This window comes from Brienomyrus brachyistius, chromosome 16 (assembly GCF_023856365.1).
Source record: "Brienomyrus brachyistius isolate T26 chromosome 16, BBRACH_0.4, whole genome shotgun sequence".
Taxonomy (NCBI): domain Eukaryota; kingdom Metazoa; phylum Chordata; class Actinopteri; order Osteoglossiformes; family Mormyridae; genus Brienomyrus; species Brienomyrus brachyistius.
Window position 1 is genome coordinate 19,326,836 of NC_064548.1, and position 17,726 is coordinate 19,344,561.

General features: G+C 40.4%; 1 protein-coding gene across 1 annotated transcript in view; it reads right to left on the bottom strand.

Moving 5' to 3' along the window:
* Nucleotides 1-15,861, bottom strand: part of LOC125710030 (dachshund homolog 1-like) — a 79,663-nt gene extending 63,802 nt beyond the window's left edge. The window contains exon 1 of the mRNA XM_048979190.1: nt 15,164-15,861. Within this exon, the coding sequence (XP_048835147.1) occupies nt 15,164-15,660 (497 nt within the window). The 5' untranslated portion in view covers nt 15,661-15,861. The remainder of the gene's footprint in view (nt 1-15,163) is intronic.
* Nucleotides 15,862-17,726: the final 1,865 nt, after the last annotated feature.

A 17,726-nucleotide genomic window follows, 5' to 3' on the forward strand; every position in this document is an offset into this window, starting at 1 on the left:
TTGATTTACTGTCCACTGATGCTTGGCTCAAACAGTATAAACACTCTCATATTTTACATCCATCGGATTGGATTCGGTGCACTGATACTCCCACTAGATTCACTCGCTGCTGGGGCTTGACTTTCATGTTCAGCACTGACTGATTGATCTCCAGCTGCAGAGGGAGATGGCCGGCTTGTAAAGCTCTCCTCATATCTTGTGAGAAAGAAAGAGTGAGGGATTATTCCTGAAACTGGACTGATTGTTTGCTTATAAATTAGCAGAAAATCATACTAAGTACTACACATTTAAGCCAGGGCTATTCAAACTACAGTCTTCAAGGTCGGAGCACTGTTGGTTTTCCAGCCTTCCTTTACCTGTGAGCTGTGTGTGACGCCTCTGTGGTCAATCAGAATCAGTAATTACTAAGCTAACTGCCTGGGAGAACTGAAAACACGGCCTGGATTTGGAATCGAGGGCCAGATGCGAAGAGCCCTGGTTTGAACCAATAAAATGTATTAATTGTTGTGCAGCACTATGTACAGGAAGCCAGATGTAAGCATTTATTTTATTTTCATAGATATAGACAGAACTCCAGATTTATCAACGGGTCTTTTACCATGATTGAGTATAAAGACTGAATTTCCTATATTTCTAACTGTATGCTTGACCAGTCCACCGCAGCACTTCATTTTGCCGTTTGGGTTATGTTGCTCGAGTCCGAATGAATAGGGGATTCATGCAACATCAAAGCTCTCTACGTGGGACGCTTTCAGGCCTGTTTGAAGACTCTTTATACACATTTCAGACATTTAATACATCCAAAAAGTACAGGGAAACATAAAATGTGTGTGAGTTACATTTTAATGTAATTTGCTTGCTCAGAAAAGTATGATTCGAAAATTATTATAATGGATAACAGTGAACATTTAATCTAATTTGACCCTTCCAAGTCTGTCCTCTGATAATTACTTTTAATGCTACACAGAATAAAACAAAGCTATTTGTGCAAGGGGAATAAAAATGACCATGCCGTTAATTAACAACTGAAGTTTTAAATTGTTGGAAATATTGAATAATTTGGAGAAAGGTTTTAGATGTTCCAGCTAATTTTGCAGGCTTTTCTTGCTATGCTTTACCTGCATCACATAACATCAGCATTAGCATACTGCAAATTCAGAAAGTTTTATTTCATTTGTAATTAGCATGTGCTTACGAGAGGCCACATGCCATATGCTGAAATCACTCTCTACCCTTTTGGGGTCAAGGAGAACCTAATGTTCCATTATGCTATTTTATTCTGCAGCAGTAAATTCATTTTTTGCAGAATTAATTGATCTCAACTCTCCAGAATGCTATAGAAATAACTATTCGCTGTGGATACAAATTCTGGTGAAAAAGCTCCCTTATTAGTTAATGCGTGTTTTATCACAGACCTTGGGTACAAATTCTCTCTTGCAGGGCATTTTTGTGGACATTTAATATAGTATTTGTTGTGTTCTGATGTCTTCGTAATGAGAAAAACAGATACCGTGTGCCTTTTTGTATCCCTCGTCTAACATATTATTCTCATCTGTGATCTGATAGGAATTAAGGGCAGCAAAAAGTCTACTGCTGCACACCTGGAGAGTTGTGCGGTCAGTTCCCAGCCGGGTGGTACGTGCATGGAGTTTGCAGGTTCTCCCTGTGCGGGTTACCTCCGAGGTCCCTGGTTTTCTTCCACAGTCCAAAAACATGCTGTTAGGTAAGTAGGTGACCCCAAATTGTCTACAGCATATTATAACAGCATATTATACGCCATATTATATGGATCATCCCGTCCAGGGTGTTGCCTGCCTTCCGATAGGCTGCAGACCTCAACCTGGAAGCCTACACTGGATAAGCAATGGGGAATTTATATTTCAATTTTTAATATTAAATATTAGTTTTTACCCATTGTTTGCCGATCCTACAAGATTCCTAGTAAATGAAATTATTTACTTTTTTATTACTTTGGACAAGCCTTAACCAACATTGGATAACAGTTCAAATTTTCATTGACAGAACTACAAATGACAGTTGTACCACATGTAGAGTTCTGTGGTGCTCGTGTTCCAATTACCCGGTTAATAACGTGTGCATATTGCCAGCCAATGTAATAAAGCAAACGTATAAAAGAGGACTGAAAAGAGAATCACAGAGGAAGCATTCAAAAGGAAACAGATGTTCTTACCAGCCATTGCTCATCCAGGCTGTAATTAGCGCTCTGTATATCTCAGTGGGCAGGAGTTATAAAGCATGCATTTTCAATCGTACGCATTATTATGTGCATTTTAGCAACACACCTGCTTTATTGCACATTGTCCCTGGAGTGCGGAGCGGTAATGTAAATAAATGCCAACTCCAGAGCATCAGTGTGAAGTTTATTACCCAGTACTGGTTTAAGAGATATGTCAGAGTCCCATAAACCTATAAACATGATCTCCAAAGCAGATCAATTTGAAATGGGACAATACAATTACAGAAGCAAATTACATTTTAGCATATCCACCACCCATATGCCAGAGGAAGCAGAGTAAGTTGCCTTATTGCCAAGTCCGATATTCCAGAGCGGACAGATGGAAGGGGCATTTGATACGCAAAGCCCAGGATACCTGCTAAATTTCTGCTACTTTCTGCAAATTGTTCTGTAACATACACTCAGTTTATAATGTTTCCCCTCAAACGGTCTGCTCCTGCAAGCAGCAGATGATAATGACTCTGAGTGAGTATAGTGCACAGACTAGAGTGGTTCTCAAACTCGGTCCTCGGGCCCCTCTGGCCTGCTTGTTTTCCTGCTATCCCTGCCACACAAGTCCCAGCTGTCTTTCAGCTTCTGATTGACTGAACACACCTGATCCAGGTAATCAGCAGTGTGTAGGGCAGGGATAGCTGGAGAACAAGCAGGGCAGTGGGGCCCGAGGACCGAGTTTGAGAACCACTGGGCTAGAGGCAGGAGGTTCACTCAGTTTTTGCTACGCATTAGAATGGCTAACACACATGATTAGTGGGTTTAAGCGATCAGTGTTTTTGGACATGGGGTGAACGTTCCTGCCAGACATTGCAGTTCCAGTATTTCAGAACCAGCCACCGTGCTGGGATTTTCCACAGACCACAGTGTCCTGAGTTTACAGAAACCGGTGCAATAAACAAGAGACATACAGTTGGTGGCAGTTCTGTGTATTAAACCCTTGCTAATAAGAGAGGTCAGAGGAGAATGACAGAAAGCGTTAAAACTACCAAGAAAGCCACAAGTGCAAAGGGAACTACCACTCAATATGTGTATGTATTAAATTTCATGGTTTTAACTTTCTGTTGCTTTACTGTCTGAACATAAAAACATTGTAAATAATCAAACACTTAAAAGTACAAAAAAAAATGTAAATAAAAATATTAATATATACATATATTGTTCCCAATTTCTGCCTTCATAGACTGCTATACATAACCCTTAATGACACTAAGGAAAGATTATATAACAAATAATATAGTTTTAGAAAGATCACCTACATGTCTGATTTCTTTCGCTTCATTCACGGTACTGATAAAAAAACAGTAACACATTCCATTTCATATGACACTGTATGCCTCGGTGATGCAAGTTAATTTTTTTTTTTTCAAATCCAGTGAGATTTTCACTGCACCAAGCATATTCCCAGTGGCAGTCCCAGCTGCTGCAGCAACAGAACATGCAGAGAAACACGTGCTGTTATGTTAGATGGAAAAGGTAGCTTGTGCAAATAGTGCAAACCTTGACAGCTGAAAATTTGTATTGTGCAAAACACAATCCATCACACAACTGTCACACATAGCGTGAAATATTTAATTTCAATATTCTTACAGATATTACATTTTAATAATCTGTTAAATACTATACACAACAATATATAACCTGTTTCCAATTGCGTTCAAATTAATATTGTGGCATCGGTGATCCCTCAGACCCCACTGCCCTGCTTGTTTTCCAGCTATCCCTGCCCTAAACACTGCTGATTACCTGGATCAGGTGTGTTCAGTCAATCAGAAGCTGAAAGACAGCTGGGACTTGTGTGTGGGGCAGGGATAGCGGGAAAACAAGCAGGGCAGTGGGTCCCGAGGACCGAGTTTGAGAACCACTGCACTATGTGTAGTTGCTACTGTCTGTGCAGTGACCTCCTCAGTTCCACTGTCAGAGAGTGTGTTCTGCCAAGTACTCTTGTTGTCACGTGCCTTTGGTGCGATTGAGTCTTGTTGTGTTTATGCAGCTCTGAGCCCTGTTAAGGACTACAGATAAAAAGAGTCTGATTACTGCATAATGTCCCAATCCTGCAGACATCACAATATCTTATATAATGCATAATAACCTACTTATTGGGTCCAACTTATGAAGCCTTCAGCAAAAAGCTTAACAAAAAGCAGCACTCCTAAAAAATACTTCAATGTGCATTTTATTTTTAAAATAAACTTTATTTAAGTTTCAAGACACCGAGCTTCTCTTTTAAGGGACATCGCAGAAGTACACTTTTATCAGTATGAGGTGCGTGAAGTACACCTTCAGTGATTACACTGACTTGCCACTAATTTAACACAGCAACAAGGGCAGATTTTTATCAGCAAAAGCTATTTCCCGTCATCATCTTTTGAGCATACATTTTTGGCTGTGAAAGCAAGATGGGAGAAAAAAATCTCAACAAAATCCTTCCATTCAGATCATTTATGGAGAAGCGTTCCTATGAAGCGCAATCAAAGGTCCAGGTCCATTTTATTGTAAATCAAGGTTATCATCATTATGACAATTCCACTCTTCAACAGTATTAACTTTTAAAATAATCTTTTCCTTTTGTTGATCAGTAACCACTGAAATAAAATGACTCACAAAAGTCATGTTACAGAGACTGCTAACCAATGGCAGTTAATTTGAAATGGAAACTGCTGGCAAATAGTAAAGTTGGGGGGGGGGGGGGTTTACTTAGTATCCATACAATCAAAACAGTCCTTTCTGTTGTCAATGTTAAATGTGGCAATAAGGTCCCTAAAATATCAGAGAGTAAACAAATTATTATTCTTGTGAGAACTGTCAGTGAATCATGATTACACAATAAATCCCACCTGCAAACACCAACTGCATTTCATGTCTCTTCATAATATCAATTTATCAGCTAGAGTAAACAAAGTACTTAAGTTAACATTTCTGTTTGTGCCAGATTCTGCATTGCATATAAACATACAACATGAGTTTAACCGATTAAAAGAGGCTCGCAGAAACAGCACCAAAACAAGCACAAGAGAAACACAAATACAGAGAAATCTGCAAATACTCCAAAAAAGGAAATACAAAGAGACAATGTTTCAAAATAAGCCCGGGAGAATAGATAGAATGTTTGAACCATGTTGTATTTCTTGAGGGCCTAAAATGTGTATTTTTGGACTTGGGCTTGAAACCAAAAATTTAAATATTGCACCACTGAATAAGATGGGTAATATGTCCTCGGAGATTAGGGAGATCTCAAAACAATAACTGGAAACAGTAACTGGACATTGTTATTTATTTACTCAAACCTTAATCATGAGGTAGAACCTACACAGATTACATTTCTGTGGATCATGGACCTCAGATCAGACTCTGACTGTGGGAAAAGTCACTCATTTAATAGATAATTAGCTGTCTACCACTACTACTAAGAACACTCTCCTAACAACTTCCAGGAACACTTTCCAGGAAGATCTTTCACTATTAACACTTGCGGTTGTGAAAAAGAAGGAAGAGCAGCGATCTCACATAGTATAACAGGGTGCACTTAGAGCCCAAAAAGCAGAACACTGTATTACCAATGCAAAGGTTGTGGGTTTAAATCCCAGCAAACATACACGTCTTGAAATCCTTCCCTCTACTGTAAATCAGAGCAAACATCATAAGCCCTATAGCAAGAACCAGCAAAGGGTTAAACAGCTATTCCAATAAGCTTGGAAAATTTAGTATCAGTTTCACAGAATACAATAGGATAACACAATGAATACTACTGCATCAATAAAAGGAAATAAATCTACTTTCGCCGAGTTACAAGAGAACGCATCTGAAGTTCCACAGGACCCGGAGCAAAAGACACGGAACGGCCAGTCAAAGGGACAAAAGACAAAAGACGCTGAGCGGCAGGGCAGTGAACATGAGACAGCTGATATGCAAGACAGGAACCGAGATCCTCTTCCCGGCCTAGCAGAGCAAGCAGGCAATTGTTCACCAGCTAAGAGAGCGATTTACTGCTGCGTGCCGTCTTCCCGATTACAGCTAAGCCGCCACAAACAGAACAAGCATACAGACACAAGGGCACAGTGGCCAGTTTATCAGGTAAACCTGCGCAACCTGCTTGTTAATGCAGACATCCTACTTGTCGACGGTAGGTCGCGTCGCACGCTGCATATACGCAGCATGCAGGGGGGGTCAAAGGCTTTTCAGTCACACATCAGAGTAGCTGAGATCCCCAGGTTTTCAATGTAGCTTCATCGTTGGAGACGTACCTGTCGATTACTGCAGGTCGGAAACCTATTAACCCACTGAGATTTTCATACACTGAGGTCTAGCGCTAACAGAATAGGGTGCAACAAACGGAGAAACGGCCAGTCACTGGCAAAAACCTTTTTAATGAGAGAAATTGGGGCAGGATTGACTCACTGAAGATGACAGGAAGACCACGAGTGCAAAAATAACAGATCAGCTCAGCAGTAACGCGCAGAAAAGCTTCTCTGAATGCACAGCACATTGAAACCTCATGTGATTCTGAAGGGAAAATGAGGATCCGACCCAGTACTGAGCCAGGTGCATCTAATGAAGTGGCCTTTGAGTGTATGAAATACACAGCATCTCACGAAACTGTTGAGAGAGAAAAGCCTTTGGATTATCTGATATAGGGCAGTAAGAGCAGTACACAGAATTAGCATAAATCCATATTAAAATCTGTAAATTTCATCATTTTATAAAACATAAGGTTAAGACCTCCTGAACCAGACTTGCGCGTGTTTCAAATCATTATGTCTTTGAATTTTAATTATACGTAATTTTAACAACCTGGAATAAATTGCTATACAAAGAGTTCTTTTATAGGACGGTATAATGGTTTGAAAGGAGAACATTCTAATGTATGTCATCCATCCATCCATAATCGTAACCGCTTAATCCCCACTGGGGTCGCAGGGGGACCGGACCCTATCCCAGGAACAACAGCCGCAGGCGGGAACCAACCCTGGGCAGGCGCCAACACACCGCAGAACGTACGTCATATGAACTTCATGTTAAGTGCTACAGAACGTCCAGACTTAGATACTTCGTTACTGTCGATTAATGGCTGAAATATTTCAAAGACAGAACAGAATGAGAAAAAATAAATGGCACATTTATCATTGTTTGCAGAAACAAGGTATTTCAGTTTAAAAAAGTAAAATTCAAGAAACTATTTCTAGCATTAGATAATTACAATGATTACATAATTTTACCTGAAATGACGCAAGTTCATTATTGTGCAATGTATAAATACATAACCTGTTTCCTGCCTAATTGATTTGAATAGCGAGTGATGACCCAGGTATTGATCCATTTAGAGGGCATCTACCACAATAAGCAACAAATGAGAGTAACTGGAAGGTAGAAAAAGAAAAAAAAAATCATGGAATCAATAAAGAACACAAAACGTACCAGGATTTGTGCTTTCCTGGTTTTAGATTGATCTTCTGAGATTTTCTGAACAAATATTGCTTAAGGCAGACAAACAGCTCCCAGCTCCCATTCAATGAATGCCCTTCACGGGAATCAGCATTTAATGAATCAAACAAATGCCTGACAGTTTCTCCCAAGCGATCACTTTGCTTTTGATGCTGTGCTTAAGAACACGTCAGACTGTTTTTGACAGTGTCCACGCGTCTGCTAAACACATTTACACTAAGCTACACACAGATTGGAAATGATACTCTTTCTTGCCGCACATCATTCATAGAAAGTTTCAGATCCGTTCAAATAGTCACCATGTAACCACATCCTGAAACGTTTATGCTTCTCTCGTGGATAATCGTTAGCTCTACTCATACGTATTATTTTTAGAATACCTGTCAAAAATCTTGATGCATTTGTCTCCATTTTAGCTATGCTCTTCACTGACAGTAAAAGACCTCAGGCCAGTGAAGTAAAACATATCAAATACTGCAATGATCAAGATAAGTCTTCAGCATCACAGAAATTTCTCAGATTTTTGACTCATCAGAATAGCCCTTTTAGCTTCGTTGACAGCACTGCAGCCTCTTTGCATTCTTTCAAACAGCTTCCAGATGTAGCCACCTGGAAAGCTTCTCCTACAGTCCTGAAGGAGTCTCCACAAGGTCTGGGCACAAGTCGGCCAATTTGCTGTTGCTCTTCAATCCAACTCACCCCAGATCAGCTCTACATGGTGTAGGTTAGGGGGTCGTGGGGGCCGGGTCATCTGTCACAGCACTCCTTGTTCACAAGATAACACAGTACTTGTGTAACCTCAATGTGCTTACGGTCATTATCTTGTAGGAAAACAAATGATTTTCAGGGGACGTGCCAAGACTTTTGGCTGGTACTGTACACGCCACATTAAGTGTTATACATATAGCTAAAAGATACTACAGACATGTAGTTTATAGGTAAAACTGCAACGATTTTTGGAAATGTGCTTCTGTAAATCTAAACAGTAATGCTTGGATTCAACAGTCAACATCCGCAGTATTTTAGCAGTTTCACAATTGTTTACAAAAATCCTAATATATTGTTATTGTTTTGCCTGAATTCCCTGTGGGTCTTTAAACATATATTTATGTTTATATATTTAACAATTCTAGATCGTGCAACACACACACACACATAGTAACATGCAGTGAAAGCTGGGGAAAGAGCAGGAATGATGCTGTCAGTTTGCAGGAAGGGAACTTTTCGTGTTTATATAATCAGTTTTAACTGATTTAATTCCATTTCTACCACATACATTATTTTACTGCAAAAACAGTTTATATCCACATTATTTCCCCATATAAAAAGTAATTGCTAAAGCAGGGGAGTCAAACTCCAGTCCTGGGGGGGCGGAGCCCTGTGTAGCTTAGTTCTTTCCCTGTTCCACTATAAATGATTCAGCTCAGGAGCTGTGCGGTAATTAGCATAAGGAGTTGAATAAGGTGTGTTAAATGAGGGGAAACCCAAAAATGTGCAGGGCTCTGGCCCCCCAGGACTGCAGTTTGACACCCCTGTGCTAAAGTCATTCATTTTAGTTGTTTTTCCGGGGAGAAACTCCATGTAATTGGGTTGTTCACGTTCTTTCATACATTACACCTCAGTACTCACATTTCAAGAAGAGATATTTTGTTTTTCAACCTTACATACAAGACATGAAAGATAAACTAAATGAACAACTGATTTGTGATATTCTCATTAGTCTGTTTACATCTTTGTTTAACTTTGTTGCTATCGAATAATGTATAATCAATCACCTCCATCTCTAATACAGATATTTACACTGGGACGCAAGGACAGACCACAGGACAAGATTCACTGATTTGAAAATTTGTCTCCCTGTGCCCATGAACTGTTGCACCACTAATGGTGCCCAGCAGGCGCTTGTTCAGAGAACTAATGAACTGCCCAGTTAACCAGCTGGGCTGACGCATGGCATCAGTGAGAAGAGTAAGTAGGGCAAGGACGCAGGCTCCTTCGCATCACCAGTTCACAGTGGCAGTGTCGTTTTATTTTCTTCTTCTTGTTAAATTCTTATAAGACCAACTGCCCCTTTTATGCTCTGTGTTTTGTATTCCATGCATTGTGACCATTTACTCCCAAGAGGGGAACTACAAAGTTACGATGGACAAAAATAACACTACATGGATATGTGCATGTGTGTGTGCGTCCGTGTGCGTGTGTGTGTGCGCTTGTGCATGTGTGTGCGCGTACCTAAACAATCAAGAAAAAAAATGTCCTTTTCTGGTCAGATCTAACAAGAAATTGCATTTTTCACATGTACAGCAATAGTGAGTGAAGTAGTAAGAAAAGGATTCCAGTCATGTGGCTTCTAATTTGCCGCTTTTTAGCCATGCTTGTATTCCGATTTCAGAACATCTATTTAGTTTATCAATCGTAATTAGACAATCTGGGGTCAAGATAAAGGCCGATTTATTCGAATAATTTAATCATGAAAAATGTACTGATACAATTTTGCAAATGCATTTGTGCAATTATATATAAATATAATGTGATTTGACAGTAAAAAGATAGGAAAGGTTCACCAGTTGGTGCACTCATAAAATGTGCCTTTGGGCATTATGGAATGATTTCTGAGAACAATCTATTCATCAATATGACTATTAGACAGCGGCAGTGCAATACCTCATCAGGTCCTTCAAACCTCATCAAATTTTGACATCTTTCTACAAACCACCTAGTTCTGCCAGTTTCCTTGCATATAGAGTACCGTGAAAAGGTCTCGGGCCATCAAAGAAAATGCTTAAAGCAATTTATCTGAATGGTAAGTGTATACTTGCTCTGAGAAAAAAATTAAAATAAAAATAGATTATATGCAAATGAACAGGATCACAATAGCAAAATATAAAGACAAGTTATCAAAAAAGTACCCAAGACTGGCACCCAGTCATTTAATGCATTTCTTAATTTCACCAATAGCTCACTTACTTAACTTAATTAGTAAATTAAAACCTGAGGAGGTATTGATCAGCCAAACGTGGATTGCCAGTGGTTGAATAAACAAATACACTGATATATTGGACGGTTACTGAAAGCACTGGGGTAACTTTACGAGAGGTTTTGAAATGGCTCAACAGAGATTAAAATCAAACATAAAGATAATTTAAACACTAAAAACAAAGACACAGAAGTAGCGTAATCCAGATAGATCTCCTAACCCCCCCCACCACCACCACCACCATCCAGACGGTTCCCCCCCTTCTGACCAGCCAATGCTACACTGAGTCCATACTGGTGTTTCATTACCTACTTTAATTAAGTCTGGTTATACCAAGGCGGACTGCTTTAGAATAATGTGAGGTTCAAAGGCCTCGATCCCTGCCCCTCTGTTAGGAGGAAGCAGCCAACTATGGGGGTTAGGTGATCTGCTTTGATCATCAGTAGAACAAACTAATCTTTATTTTTGTCTTCTCTGACACAGTTTGTTGATAATTCCTGTTAACGTTTTACCTGGAACGTGCACAGCAAATAAAAAGAGAATTACAGCTGCATAAAGGACCCCGGGTTCTAGGTGGACACTGTGAAAGAAAGTTACATTTCTTGTCTTTATGTTCTCATTTCGTGGCTTATCTGATGCATTGAATCACAAGTTGTACAGAAGGACTGCATCTGGAACAAAACTCTTAACAGTTACAAGTTTGCGTCCTTTATACTTGGTGAACGTGCCCAGGTTTTAACGTAATTACATGGAAAAACAGGATTTACCCCATTTGCTGAGTATCAACTGTCAACAATCAGAAACTCACATTTCAATAATTTAAATAAATCTACTTTATAAGATCCACGATTAAAATTTCTTGCGTATAAAATCTGGCCGTGATGAATATGTACTTCTAAGGAAGGATAACTATTTACAGTAGTACACTGGCAATTATATGCCTGTTAGGCCTCTGAATAATTTGTCTCTTTTATAACTTTCACTTCCTCGCAATAGGCTCCGGCACATCAGTCAAATCCAAACAAGCTCTGCAAATACACAGCTAACTCCATTTTAAAATGATTGTATAAAACATACATTTACAAAATGTGTAGCATATTTTAAAGAAATCCCTGTTTTGTGTATGTGTGTGTACAGTGTGTGTGTGTGTAAATATAACGTCTAAAAAGTCAGTTTTTTACATTATGGTCTATTTGCCTATTTAATGAATTTCTGATTTTTTTGAGAGGCCTAATCTTAATTCGGTCTCTGCTCCTCTCTAACAAGCTATTCAAACATCTGTCACTGTCTTTTTGAAGTTACCATCACCGCGGGTCGGGTGTCTGCTGGATATCGCTGCTGAGTGACAAGCACCTTAGCAGCCACACTGGCGGGGAAAAAGGTGAATCTGATCCAGCAAGAGATTTTCCACAAGAGCACCTATAATCATGCCTCATATCTGGAGGAAAGAAAATAGGAAGGAAAAAAAAAAAAAAAAAACTATGGCAAACATGAGAAGCATAAATTATTTAATCAAAACATATTTTGAGGACCCAAAAAAAAAAGATTACAGTGATATATGTTTAAGTATAATAGAGAAATCAGCACAAATTAACCAATTAGTTAACAGTAAAATATCTACATAAGGTTAAAGATTTTGGTTAATTTCATTTTAATTGGACGCACCGACATCTGGCGAATCAGTAACACAGTCAGATCATCCTATTAAGGTAACCTGCTGCAAAAATGTAATGATCAGGAAACAGAGAAAAGAGAAAGTTCTGCTAAGGGGTGGGGGGGGGCAAAGAGGTATTATAGATCTGATACTGAGCTGCAGGTACAATTCATTCAGGAAAGAGCTGACAGAGACCCTGGGGGAAGGAGCCAAGCCCCCCCCCCCCGTAAGAAAAACACTTTAGGGCAGTAGAGAGTCAATCCTGTTCCTGCCCCCCCACGCCAGAATGTTTTCATTTCAACCCACCCTGTTTTCAACTTGCCACATTCATTATTAGCCTATTAAGGACCATATAAGACTGATTGAGGTGGGGATGGGAGGGGGAGAGCAAACTGAGTACCACTGCTTTCGGGCATATTGAAGTAGTTCTCCCAATGAATTAGCAACGTCACAGCAACAAACAAAGATATTGTGCAGTTATTACAGACAAGAAAAGCATGAACGGAGTCACTGATGTCAAACTAAAGTCTATCTTTTTCTCTCTTCCATCATCCAGCAATTTTCAGAATTAAATCTTGGCAAGCAGATCTTTTGCTGCCAGAATTAAGTCTTGGCAAGCAGCCATGCTCTGGGTGTCACACACATAATGAATGAATTCATACTTTAACAGACAATAATCTAAGAAAGGAAATGGGGGCATTGCAAGGCAGAGGGCCCCACGAATCCCCGACACGAACACTCACAGCCTCCCTAAGCCCGAGAGTAACAATGAGTTACCCTTTAACTCCCATTACCGGCCATTATGATTCACAGACCTCTCACTCAGGCCGAGGCTTTATGTGAATGTAAAACCCCTTGATGAAGCTGCACGGCCAGCAGACTCAGCATCACTTTTCAGTCCCTTTTTGAAGGTACAGATCAGTAACAATAAGTCCATCAAACACAGCGGGACGGTTCTGACAGCAGTACAAGTCAGACATAACAACAATCCTTCTGATTTTGTACTAAAAAGCTGTACCGCATGTACTACATGCACTGAAGCAAAACCTAAGTTTAGTAACCACTTTAATTGTATCTTCTTAACTTACTGACTATTGCACTTTAATGTACGATTTATGCTGTATTATTTGCACTTTCTGGTTAGAAGCTAAACTGCATTTTCGTTGTACCTGAACAATGATAATAAAGTTTAATATAATCTGATCTAATCTAATCTATTCAATCAAACACAAAGCTTGCAAACTATGACACAATCAAAACTATGAAAAGTTTAAGAACGTCAAGCCATACAGGAAAATTCACGTTCGGCTTATTCAAAACTGAAGAGTGTCACCACAGACATTTTGTGGTTCCTTTATACTTTACACATTCATAATCCATGCATGGATAATTGGTGATGACATGTGTCTGCATAAGGCTTTGCCTTCTGATGAACTGGTGGCCCGCAAAGCGCAAACCCCACCTGCAAGCCTAGGCGGCCCGACCCAAAGGTACAGACCCTCAGCTCCCACAAAAGGATGGATGTATATTGAAAATGGATATAACAGGAGAAACTGAAAAAAATCCATAAGATGAGAGGTGTAATCATTAAGCATATTGAGCTTGGTTGAATATGGAAAACCAAGTATGGCTTTTTGGCTAACTGAGTTGTGTAATTCCTTACTTCTTCATTTCATGAAATAGTTATATATAGACTTCTGTCCATTGCCAAGATAAATACAGTCATATTAACATTTTCCTTGGTACCAGCTTTAGCGATACTGAACATTATTGCGTGCTTACTCATAATTATAAAAAATCTGGACCTATATTTAGACTGTTCTAAATGACCAGCAGTACATATTTTTATCATTCTAAAACCACGCTAAACCAAAAGTTGAATCAGTTTGTGACTGTTTAGAGCTTCTAATCAGTTAAGGAAAGGGCATTAACAAAAATCAATTATTCTATAAATTGCACAAGCGTTAGGCCGATGGTACAGTATGTTCTCAGATGAGCACGTGAGGAAACAGTCTAATGAAAGGATAACGTGGCCATCATCATTGTCAGCTTAAGTAAAAATATTCTTCTGTACTTTGCCACATCTCAAGACTACGTGGCTTTGGGATCGCTTTGACTACAATAAATCCAGTGTCCATGTACGCGTGGCTGCTGAACTATTAACCCGTTTGAGCAATGTGGATGCTTGCTTCCAACCGTGCGCAAAAAAGCATAGTCAATAACATTGATTGAAGTTGAATAACAATTTCAGCCACGTAACGTATTTCTGGCCCTACCAGCAATGTGATTCTTACTAAACACAGCCTTGAAACAGACAGCGCTGTAAATTTCCCACGTGATAGTGGTTCACTGCAAGGTAAAAGATGTAGTTCACCACATAATAAACTGAGAATTTTCAGTTCATTTAAATCCAGTTTATATTTATTTTATTTTTTTATTTTTTTGGGGGGGGGGAGGGGGGGCTGTTAAAATAAAAGCATAGATGATGTCTCGCTATTACTTTATACATTTACTGTAACCGTTACAAGCGTCATTAGCCAATTTCATAACATCCGCACTTTTCCGTTCCTGACTTCTTTCCAACACAAAAACCGCTTAAATCTACAGGTGGACTAACCCAAAAACACGAGTATCCCGAATAATCTGCAATAATGAAACTAATCAGACTATACATAAGCACTGCTTCATTTTTACTCTTTGATTTCCAGTTATGTTCTAATATCTTCTCAGTGGTAAATTGTCATTCATAGACACGTAACTATTAAAAAGACCTGAGTTAACTTTAGGGCAGGTGTGGAAAAGCTCGATTATATAAAACTACTTCGGGGAAAAAAAGTCTCACCTGGCATTCGTGCAGTCGTTATAAAGGATCTCGAAGTCTTTCCTAGAGATGAGTTTGCAGCGATTGACTCCCGGCTGAATGGCTCCGAGTCCGCGCAGGACGCGCACCTGCTCCACGTTGCAGACCACGGGCGTGATCTCCAGCCTCTTCAGCTTGGTGTAGACGGTGTGCAGCCCGCCGACCAGGTGCTTGAGAAACAGGTCGAAAGCCTGGGGCAGACAGATGAGCTCGCAGCCCTCCACCGTGAAAGATGCAACCTTTGCTCCTCTCATTTCTACCATTTTGCACTCGTTGTTCTGTGGGGTATTTTCAACGGGAGATGGAGTCGAGTACACCGGTTTGCCGGCTTGGGAGCTGCCGGCGATGGTAGTAAGCTCTGATCGGAACTGATGTCCGGGAGGAGCGACGGTAGGAGATGGAGACGGCAAGGTGGAAGTTGAGATCGGAGGAGTAAGCGCCAAGGGAGTCGGGGAAATCAGAGCAGCCGGTGCGGCCATGGTCACCTGTGAAAAAAAAGAAGTTTTAAGTGTATAACCCTGTGTGCAAAAGTGCCACTTGAAATCGAAACACTAATCCGGGAGGAGTTTGAGATTTAGGACATGGCGCGCTGGCGAGCAGGTTTAAGATCGCGGTGGTAATGATGGTAAGAAGCGGAGCTGGGAAGTGCGGCTGTTACGGTCGCAAGGCGCAGAGAGGGAGGAGCCGCCGGTACGGGGCTGTCAGTCAGCCGGTGTTATGCCGAAAAAGGCATCCCTGCCGTAGAATGCATGCCTGTCTCGGGAGCGCGCACCGCTGAAAACAGCGAAACGAAAGCTCTTTTTTGTAATGCGTAGAAATGATCGTTCCTGTTTACTTAAACTCATAAAACGCACGTAACGCATCACATGACGTTGTATTTTGTTAAAATACAGATATATAACACAAAACAAATAAAATAGATCGCTGATCTGAAAACGCTTTGTTACTTAATGGGCTGTCACTGTTGATATCGATTCAAAAGTTCAAACCAGCAGACATTAACGTGGCAATATAAAGCTTGTTACATTATAAGTGTGTATCAGATGCACAGCAACACTGTTTTTTCACGAAAAAAAAAATTGTTACTCAATCTTTTTAAAATGTCTGGGTCTCGTTTTAATTAATGGCTAAAATAGTGTTGCACCGTGTAGCTCAGATGACACTGACCTGTCTCTAAATTGTATTAGTTAGACGTGCATGGGGTTAGTGCAAATATAATGATGAAGTTGGTTCTTGATGAACTTTTTCTGCGGGGGGGGGGGCGTGTGGCTTTATTGGCTGCAGGTTCTTCAGCAAGGCTCTTAACCCTCAGCTTTCTGTTTGTCCCACCAGATGGCTGCTTTTTGTAAACAACTTACTCTATAAATAAGGAGGTGTAAAGACAATTTCTCCATGAGTATCAATGAATTATCTATTATTATTACTATTATTATTATTATTGTTGTTGTTGTTATGTACTTGATGATGGGAGCTACACAAATCCAAAATCCAAGGGGATGCCTTTTACGGCAACCACCTGCCGGAAAAGGCATCCCCCTGTTAAAACTGGCTGTACTGCAGCTATGCAGCTGAAACTTGCACAGGTAACTTAAAACTCTCTCAAATACAAAGCCCTAAAGGCACTTGATATTGGGAGCTACACAAATGCAAAATCCAAGGGGATGCCTTTTTCGGCAAGCACCTGCCGGAAAAGGCATCCCCCTGTTAAAACTGGCTGTACTGCAGCTATGCAGCTGAAACTTGCACAGGTAACTTAAAACTCTCTCAAATACAAAGCCCTAAAGGCACTTGATGATGGGAGCTGCAGAAATCCAAAATCCAAGAGGATGCCTTTTTCGGCAAGCACCTGCCGGAAAAGGCATCCCCCTGTTAAAACTGGCTGTACTGCAGCTATGCAGCTGAAACTTGCACAGGTAACATAACACTCTCTAAAATACAAAGTCCCAAAGGCACTTGATGATGGGAACTGCAGAAATCCAAAATCCAAGGGGATGCCTTTTTCGGCAAGCACCTGCCGGAAAAGGCATCCCCCTGTTAAAACTGGCTGTACTGCAGCTATGCAGCTGAAACTTGCACAGGTAACTTAAAACTCTCTCAAATACAAAGCCCTAAAGGCACTTGATATTGGGAGCTGCAGAAATCCAAAATCCAAGAGGATGCCTTTTTCGGCAAGCACCTGCCGGAAAAGGCATCCCCCTGTTAAAACTGGCTGTACTGCAGCTATGCAGCTGAAACTTGCACAGGTAACATAACACTCTCTAAAATACAAAGTCCCAAAGGCACTTGATGATGGGAGCTGCAGAAATCCAAAATCCAAGGGGATGCCTTTTTCGGCAAGCACCTGCCGGAAAAGGCATCCCCCCTGTTAAAAATGGATCTACTGCACCTACACTGCTGAAACTTGCACAGGTAACTTAACAATCTCTCAAATACAAAGTCCCAAAGGCACTTGATGATGGGAGCTACACAAATGCAAAATCCAAGGGGATGCCTTTTTCGGCAAGCACCTGCCGGAAAAGGCATCCCCCCTGTTAAAAATGGATCT